The sequence below is a fragment of the Silene latifolia genome, chromosome 5 (genome assembly GCF_048544455.1).
Source record: "Silene latifolia isolate original U9 population chromosome 5, ASM4854445v1, whole genome shotgun sequence".
Classification (NCBI taxonomy): Eukaryota; Viridiplantae; Streptophyta; class Magnoliopsida; order Caryophyllales; family Caryophyllaceae; genus Silene; species Silene latifolia.
Window position 1 is genome coordinate 69,846,402 of NC_133530.1, and position 10,150 is coordinate 69,856,551.

The 10,150-nt window shown below is 33.9% G+C and overlaps 1 protein-coding gene across 1 annotated transcript; it reads left to right on the forward strand.

Moving 5' to 3' along the window:
- The first annotated feature begins 632 nt into the window (after positions 1-632).
- On the forward strand, positions 633-2,511 carry LOC141655503 (protein FAR1-RELATED SEQUENCE 6-like). The gene is made up of 2 exons (XM_074462579.1): positions 633-1,801; positions 2,091-2,511. Exons 1-2 carry the CDS (start codon positions 633-635, stop codon positions 2,509-2,511), a joined length of 1,590 nt encoding a protein of 529 aa, XP_074318680.1.
- Positions 2,512-10,150: the final 7,639 nt, after the last annotated feature.

The following is a 10,150-nucleotide window of genomic DNA, read 5'->3' on the forward strand; positions in this document are numbered from 1 at the left end:
TTTTTTTCCAGAATAATTAATGATGAACCCTAATTCGTCAATAGGTGCATAAATTTAGCCCTAATTCGATTAATCAAATGATTATGAACCGTAATTAAATTGGTGAAATTGATCTAGTATATAATTCGATTTTTGTTATCGTTAAGGATTGATGAACCCTAATTCATGCAATTTGGGGAAAAAAAGTGGAAAATAAAATACAAAAACCAAAAAATGTTGTTAATAAGAATCGAACACGCAATGCATTATGCATTAGAAGGGTGTGTAACTATTTAAGCAAGGGGTATCAGCACATCTAATAGTCAATTTAATTTTATTATATACTGTTAAATAATCTTAATTCATAAAATAGTCAAACTTTCCTATTATATTGCCCTAAATTTCGCCTTTTATTGTTTCCTTTATTGTTTTATTTTCATATTAGGGTTTTTTTGGTAACTAAATGATTTTAAGAATCTTTTTTGAATTATACGAGTATAATTTTTAATACCATTTTCTAAATCATATCTTTTTTGTTGAGATTTTTTGGTATAATTATTTTATTTTCTTGTATCGTAACGTTGAAATGTTAACAGAAAAACAAAGAGATACTATATTTTTTTTAAGAAAAAAACAAGCATTAGTTATTGAAGATGTATTTTGATCTTAATATGCCTTGGGAAGATGATCTTGACAATATCAGTTTAGAAGATGTTCATAATAACGTGGAAGTTCAACATGACGGGGATGATCAAGAGGACGTTGTTAATAACGTGGAAGTTCAACTGGACGGGGATGATCAAGAGGACGTTATTAGCTTTGACAACTTTATCTTAGATGATTTGTTATATGATGACGATGTTGATGGTGAACCTGTCAACATTGGAGGTGACGACAACCATGAGGATGACGTCAACGATGAGGGTGAAGACAACCATGAGGATGACGTCAACGATAAGGGTGTCAGCAACGATGATACTGTCGTCGAAAATGAGGTTGATGTAGGTGACTTGCATGAACCTCCTGCTGTTGAAGGGAGGTATGTGCAGAAGGTCGCTAAGTTCCTAAAAAGCGGATACACCGACAATGTTGAACTTGACCCTCCGACACAAGGAATGCATTTTGTAAATGGTGATGAGCTTGGTGCATATTGTTACCAATATGCCTATAATCAAGGCTTTAAATTTTATATTAGGACTAGCAAACTACTGGATTACTATTCAGGAAAAGGGGTCAAGCGATATGGTGTGGGAAAGAGCGAGCCTCGTTTCTACATGTATAAACGAGTCAGATTATGTTGCACAAGGGCGGCTAAACCAAGGAAAAAGAACATTGACGTTTCCTTATTTAAGCCATGCGAATGTGTCATAGAAGCCACTTTACTAGATGATTTCATGGTCATCAAGCATGCTAGATTGGACCACAATCATGATGATCTCAATCCTGAAAAAAGTCGACATATGATCGGATACAGGGTATGGGATGAATATTTTAAGAGACGAGCCTTGATGAATGATGAAGCCGGTATCCCAATTGCTAAAAACTTTAACACCTTGGTCAAAGAAGTTGGTGGTCACGGGAATTTAACTGTCATTGAGCGTGATTTGAGGAACATACTCAATCAAGAACGACGACGCAATAGAATTCAAGGTGATGCTAATGCTCTTGAAGAAAGATTTATTAAGTTGAAAGAAGTCGATCCCGATTTTTACTATGCAATACAGACGGATCGAAAAGGGATGTTGGTCAATGTATTTTGGGCCGATGGACGTTGCAAGGCTATGGCAAAGGTATTTGGTGATGCAATTTCTTATGACGCTACGTTCCTTTGTAACAGATAACATTATTATCTTGGGTTAAATAATCAAATTTTAGTCATTCATGAGAACCCTAATGTGTTACGGTTTTTTCTTATTTTTTTGGAGTTTTTTTTTGAAAAAAAATCAAGTTCATTATGTATTTAACAATCATGTTAAATTGAATTAATTTACTACGATTTGAGTCGAAGTATTATGGTTTAAATCGATTTAGGGTTTGCAATTATCGATCCTTGATTGCTGTTTTGGTAGGAGAACCGTGTTTAGGTTAAAATACTTATGTTGAAATTGCAGGTACAAAATGTCGTTTACTCCGTTTGTTGGTGTAAATCATCACGGTAGTACTGTTTTAATTGCATCCGCTTTGATATCACACGAGGACGCCGCAAGCTTTACATGGGCGTTTAGGAAATGGTTAGACTGTATGGGTAGAGCTCCTTCAGTTATAATCACCGATCAGTGTAGGGGGATTAGTTTGGCTGTGAAGACCGTATTTCCTAATACGCCACACCCTTTGTGTCTTTGGCACATAACGCGAAATGGTTTTAAGAATTTGGGGAGTTTTGCTAGGTTCCGTGAAATTCAGGCTGACCTAAGGGATGTGGTTTATGAGAGTAAGGACATCGATGATTTTGAGGCATCTTGGCAAATTTTTGTCGATAAATATGGGATACGACGGCATAGCTGGATCAAGGAGATGTATGAAAAAAGGTAGTCATGGGTTCCGTTGTATTGGAGGCACATGTTTTGCGCAGGTATGTCATCCATACAAAGAAGTGAGCAGACGAACAGATTCTTCAAGAATTATGTTAATCCGCAAACAACTTTGTTCGCATTCCTTGGCAACTATGAAAATGCCCTACGAGTCAAGGTCGAGGAGGAAGAACGATTAAAGTTTGCTTGCACCAATAAACCGTCTTTGTACGATAAGAGTGTCATCGTTGAGGAAGTCTTCCAAAGAGCTTATACTAATAAGATGTTCGCGAAGGTTAAAAAAGAGGTGTACGCCCTTATACACATTAATGCTTCTAATGAAATGAATATCGAGCAATTCTCTTCTTTTGTTGTAACCGAGGAGGTGAAACATCCATTTTGGGCTCCACGGGATAAGAACTACATTGTCACAATCAACACGGGTACAGGTGAGTATAATTGTACTTGTCAACGTTTTGAATTCTGAGGAATATTATGTAGGCATATTATCCGTGCTATGTTGCTGAAGAAAGTGTAGTTAATTCCTGATAAGTACATTTTCACTCGGTTTCGAAAGGATTTGGTTAGAGGTTATGAGCATCTTCAGGTCGGCTACCACACATCCGGAGAGTCGGAACGTCTTAAGCGTTCACTTGGGGTGACATTGAGGAACGACTACATATTCAGGCTAGCATTACAATCCGATGATGCTTTCGCCATATATGATAGAGATACATCGAAGATGGTGAAAGAAATGGAAGCAACGGTTGGCATTCAGACCCTCAACGACATGGGTACAGGTTGAGAAGTTAATCGGTTGTGGGGGAAAAGGAGACTACAACGAAAGGAAGACAATCAACGTTACATGGTCAGAAATGTGACTCCACGTAGAGAAGGCGGCTTGCAAGACCCTGTTGATAAGAGAGGAATGGGTAGAGCTCCCAGGCCTAGACAAATTACAGTTAGGAGGGCTTTAAACGTCGACGAGGTAGGTTCTTCACAACCTACGCCGAGAAGGAGGAGGGTTACTAGAAGCACAGCTCGTAACACGCAGTAGATGAATCTTTAATTAAGTTTTGAGACGATTTTATTTCAATTGTTTTTTGTCAATTTTATTGAATTGATTTGGTTTATTCGAATTGTAGACAATGTTAATTTAGTCCTATTTTCAATTTATTCGAATTGATCAATTTTATGTTAGTTTAGTCGAATTAAGTTAGTTTATTAATCAGTTTAGTCGAACTGTTCTAAAGTTTTTCCAGTTTGTCTATGAGTAAGTCTAATTGCGTAATAGTTAGTCCAATTTTTTAGTCCATCATAGTTCAATGAAATTTGTAAACTAAATGAGTATTAGTCCAATTGAAATCGTATCCCTATAAACATTATTCGATATTGACGAATTGAATACATTTACTTAGTGAAACATAAACATATGCATACTGATTTATAGTCGATATTGTCGAATTGAAAAGTTTGTGCTACAATTTAGTGAAACGTAAACATATGCATTCTGATTGAATTGAGATCACAAAACAATATGGAAAATTATACAACTATGGGCAAATCGAAAACGGAAATTAAAGACCGATTAAAACGATTACAATAACGATGATCAAATCGGTATACATAAAATTACATAAAATCATCAAGCCGACTGTCAAGATCAAAAACTGATCGAGATTAGGTTCTATCATAAAAACGAAACCACTATTTACGGTATCAAGGATAAATGATTATAAGACGGAAATTAAAGAAGCAAGAAATTGAAGAAATTATAAGAAATTATAACATCATCTGATTATAATAAGTAATTTACATTAACTAGATGAGTTATCATCTGATTACAATAATCCGATTACAACATCTAGTAAAAACTAATCTTCATCACAACTATCCGATTACAACATCTACTAAAAACAGGGTGCATGCAACCCGTAAACAAAAAACAACAAGCTTTACCATGTTGCATGAACCATCTTCATCATCAAAAGAACTAACATAATCAAACCCAACCCGATCAACCAAACCAAATACGATATTTATACATAAAAGGTCATTAACCATACATGCATCTACTGAAAATTAAAAACATAATTATGGACAATATTTACGACCGCCTTCTTTTGCCTTTTTCTCCATTGCCTTCTTGGATTCCGCTCAACCATACGCCCATGACTTACAAACCCGAGTCATTGCTATTTTCTGCCAAGATCCACACCTAGGTATGATGTAGAATGACATTATGTCATTGCATGAACCAACCAAAAACGCGGATGAACTTTCATCAATTCCTTCAATTTCAGGCGGTTTATCGAGTTTAGTTATTGCATGCGGGATTGGGTATTCATTCTTGGGTTGAGCAAATATCGACCAATCAAGGCCTCCGTCTTCAACTTGAACCATATTTTGTTTAAGTTTGATAATTTAGGGTTAGAGATTAGGGTTTTTTGTGTGTTTTTTTTTAAGTGGCGGTTTAAGGGAGGAAGAGGAAGAAGGAAAGAAGAAGATGAAATGCAGGAAGATGAATGGACGGTCGACAGTTTTCGGAATTTATAGGGACTTTTTTTTTATAAAATTATAATTGTAAACAAGTATGTATTTTAAGATGTTAGGTTTTCCTTTTTTTTTGTAGTATAAATAGAAGATTTTTTTTTATTTTTTTATAGTAATAATATATACTAACTAGTATAGTACTTTTTAATGTCGATATTGTCGCTAGTAAGCTATAATCGGAACTAGTTAGTTCCTAATTTACGTAAATTGTCGATAGTAAGCTATAATCGGAACTAGTTAGTACATAATTACATAAAATGTCGATAGTAAGCTATAATCGGAACTAGTTAGTACATAATTACATAAAATGTCGATAGTAAGCTATATTCGGAACTAGTTAGTTCCTAATTTACGTAAAATGTCGATAGTAAGCTATAGTCGGAACTAGTTAGTTACTAATTTAAGTAAATTGTCGATAGTAAGCTATAATCGGAACTAGTCAGTACATAATTACATAAAATGTCGATAGTAAGCTATAATCGGAACTAGTTAGTACATACTTACATAAAATGTCGATAGTAAGCTATAATCGGAACTAGTTAGTACATAATTACATAAAATGTCGATAGTAAGCTATAATCGGAACTAGTTAGTTCCTAATTTAAGTAAATTGTCGATAGTAAGCTATAATCGAAACTAGTTAGTACATAATTACATAAAATGTCGATAGTAAGCTATAATCGGAACTAGTAAGTTCCTAATTTAGGTAAAATATCGATAGTAAGCTATAGTCGCGGAACTAGTTAGTTCCTAATTTACGTAAAATGTCGATAGTAAGCTATAGTCGGAACTAGCACTACTACAGATACAGGCTATAACAACGGTTAAAAACCGTTGTTATATAAAAACGCGGACGTTGTTAAAGCGTCCGTTGTAGTGGGTTTTAACAACGGTTGGTTTTTCTAAGAAACCCGTTGTGAAAACTATTAACAACGGTTTAAAGTAGAAAAAACCGTTTTGGAAAGGGTGACGAAATTTTGGTGGGAAAGTTATAACAACGGTTACAGTATAAAAAACCGTTGTTATAACTAAAGATAACGGTTTTTTTTTTTAAATAACCGTTGTTGTTTATTTACCTCCAAAAAAAAATTAAATTAAATATTACTAGATGCATGCATTATTATGGCGGCCCGTTATAACTCCGATGCATGCATTATTACTGCCAATCCCTGCATATGAATGGACAATATATGGAATGAGAAGGGTTATAAGTTTTGAAGAAGAGATATGATGGCACAACTTCCTAAACATATATTAATTAAAAAACAACTCAAAAGACACATTACTTAGTATAAATACATGCATTATCTCAACTAACATTACATTATCTCACTATATATCTCCAAACCCTAACTGCTAAAACAAACTCCAAACCCTAAATCTTTCAAACAAACTCCAAACTTCATCAACAATGAATGATATCATCCGTAAGACTGTTACTATGACCGAGCACAACAGGAGTTTCATCCGCCGGTTGCTAGACATCGAGGACAGTGCAGAGCTACCTTGAGGACGCTCGGACCGCACTCAAGGACGCCAAAAAAATGGCTTGACAGAGTAGCGATTGTTGCGATTATATGACGATATAGCAATCACGAACGAAACCTCCAAATAGCTAAGGAGTAGAGGATGGATATCATAGAAGAGAATGAGACTCTCTATGCATATCTAAGAATTGCATTTTTATCAATGTAATTCGTTTTTTAATTTATGTATATATATATATATATATATATATATATATATATATATATTAATTAATTAATTAATTAAGTTTATCATGCATTCCTCTCTATCATCTTGCTTCTTCTTTGTTTTATTTTATTTAATTTGTTTTACAAGCTAATAAACGCAGAAAAACAACAGTGACAAAACAAATTAAGCGAATAATACTTAAAGAAAGAACATAATGATCGATAAAAACACATGCAAATGAAATAATTAGAGAAAGAAAATAATGACTGAGATGACCAAACCTAAATTAAATCATGCATATTTACCTGATAATTAGAGAAAGTAAGAGACGATGAAACCAACAGTGACGGCGAGATGATAAAGCGACGATGAGGAAGAGAGAACGAGACGATGAGAAAGTGTGTTTGTGTTTGTGTATGTTTATTGTGTTTGTGTTAGGGTTTGTGTGGTGTGGCTGTAGATCTGTGTTTGTGTGGTTTATAGTATGGAAAGTATTGACAACGGTTGTTAAACATAAACCCGTTGTCATTACAGAAAATATTAACAACGGGTCCATAGTAAACCATTGTTAAAAAGTATTAACAACGAGTTTATAAATAACCGTTGTAATTACTTTTCACTAACTTTGCGCCAAATTATTAACAACGGTTGTGCATATTTGACCCGTTGTTAAAACCTATAACAACGGTTATGGAACCATAACCGTTGTAATTAGTTTTAGTAAAATTCGCGCCATCCGTTCTACAACGTCTTATGGTGATTTTCGTGGATAAACGTTGTTAAAGGGGCGTTGTAGTTGCCTGGATTTGTAGTAGTGTAGTTAGTACATAATTACATAAATTGTCGATAGTAAGCTACAATCGGAACTAGTTAGTACATAATTACATAAAATGTCGATAGTAAGCTATAATCAGAACTAGTTAGTACATAATTACATAAAATGTCGATAGTAACCTATAATCGGAACTAGTTATTAAGTAATTCCATACAATCAAACTTAGAAACCCTAAACCCTATATTTTAAACCCAAACCCTATATTCTAAATCCTAAACCCTATATTCTATACCCTAAACCCTATATTCTATACTCAAACAAGTATATTTAGTTTTGCGCCAATTGTGTGAAATTCAAAATTTATCCCAAACTTAATTTAAATTATTCAATTTTGCACCAATGGTGTTAAATTTGGTCAAATTATTCAATTTAGCGCCAATAGTATTAAATTTGGTCAATTAAAAAAAAAGATCAATTAAATGTGTCTATGCAGAATCGAACACGGATTGGCCTATGTTATGCGTTACTATTAGAAACCAGTTGAGAAATGGGTATCAGCACGATTAGTAATTAATTAAATTGCAATATATACTAAAACGAATTTAAGTTTATTTAATTAGTAACATATATTTTCCGTTTTCAATTTGATTCACGCAATATTCTATCTTCGAATCATTATTCTTAAATTTACATTTCAAATTTTATTCATAATCAATTACGATATTTAATATCTTTTCTGTTTTTACTTTTATTGTATCTTGCTATAATATATTTGAAGGAAATCATATTTTAAATATCACATATTTTAGTTTAAATTTTTAGTCATAAAAACTTAAGAATCTTATGCATGCAAAACTTATAAATAAGTGTAGAGGAAAATCGGTTCCTTACATTGAATATTTCGGTTTATGGGCACAAGTAAGGTCTCCTACCTTCACTTGTTCTTGAGCTATGATGAGTAATATGATGATCCTCCAAAGACTTCAAGTATAGAAGTCATTCCTCTTGATTGCACCCAAGATTATCCCTTATCTCTACTAAATAATATGTGCTAGATATTTGTTTAGTAGTTTACCTTAAAATTGATTACTAATACTCATATATTACACTAATAATATTAGTAAACTCATTTGAACAATTTGATGATTTTCTAAGACTATTTAGAACAGACCTTTTAAGAGATGAGAAGAAATGAGGCATAAATCAAATATGCATGCATGTAAATTGAATTAATGTGCATCAAGAGAATTAGTAGAGTACAAAATTCTCTAGTGTAAGAGGGGAGCACGGTTTTGGGGAGGTGGAGGACCAATATATGGTCCTTCCCTTTTTACTTTTGTTCTTATCTAAACCTTAGGCATGTAAGGCTAGGTAAGTAGTGTCATGATGGTGTTATTTTAGCTTATTAAAATAAATCACCACCATCCTCTAACCCTCTACATTTCGGTCCACTTATAAAATGGACTACCATTTTATTTTGTCAATTTGTCAATTGTCACACAATATGTCACATGTAGTATATTACATGTTATTAATTAATTTAATGCATATTTATCACATAAATATCATTTTATAAATTAATTAAATTACATACAACAAATTTACTAGTGATACTTGATCACATAAATAAAATGGGTCATATAATTATAATTCACAACATCTTGTAATTATAATTAATCATTCATTCTTATCTCTATTGTTTCTCAAACAATAAACAATTTTTAGTAATAAAGCATTTTTATTACTAAAATAAATCTTATTTAATCTCATTAAAATAAGAAATAATATTCTCTCTCACAATTGAATTGTTCAATTTTAAGGAATTGATCAACTTGTATCGTCATACAATTAATCAACTTTACAGATAAGGGCGTCATCCTTTAGGTGTGACCTTAAGGGATCAACTGACCACCACCGTCCCACGACAGTAACGTCAAACTCTAGCAAGCCAATCGTTACCGATTAATGTTGATCAGTTGACTATAAAATGAATCATCCCTTACGTATTCTAAAATGAGATTTAAAAATGTGATCATCATGATCGACAATTGTGATCGCATTATTGTCGGGGACACTCCAACAATCTCCCACTTGTCCTCGACAAGTGTGCGTCACCAATTCTCTTGTCCTATTACTATCTCCCACTCAATGCAAGGTGTCTTTCAGGTCGTACTTGCAAGTGATCATATCGAGAGTGGTTTCCTTGATCTGGAGAATAACTGATTTGACCGGAATTATCTACCATAGATACCTTCCGAGCGTAGCCACGCATTTCCAGTTCATTACTCCTCGAGTGGCCCTGAGATATTGTTTTAACCCTGACAGGGGGGTGGGCAATTCCTATCGCACTATTCCCTTCGACTAGCCACAACCATCATAACCCAAAATATGCCCATTTGACCCCATTTACGAAGGTCGTAGTAACATAAATCAAAGTTAATCTGAAACCGTGCCACCTTAGGCGAACAGTCTTTAGTCAAAAGAATCGACTCATTAGAATACTATAGTAGCTCTCGCCACGACCAGGCTTTATAAATTTGCCGTAACTCTATAAGCGGTCACCGCCGACATAGTGTTTCTAATACCGCCTATGTGATCGACTAGTCATCTCACATGACTCTATGGCACTTGAACTTGC

What these genes read in the sequence shown, in the direction of transcription:
- LOC141655503 (XM_074462579.1), top strand. Translation starts at nt 633, where the DNA reads ATGTATTTTGATCTTAATATGCCTTGGGAAGATGATCTTGACAATATC. An exon ending in GCAATTTCTTATGACGCTAC is followed by an intron (nt 1,802 to 2,090) that starts GTTCCTTTGTAA and finishes TTGAAATTGCAG; the next exon opens with GTACAAAATGTCGTTTACTC.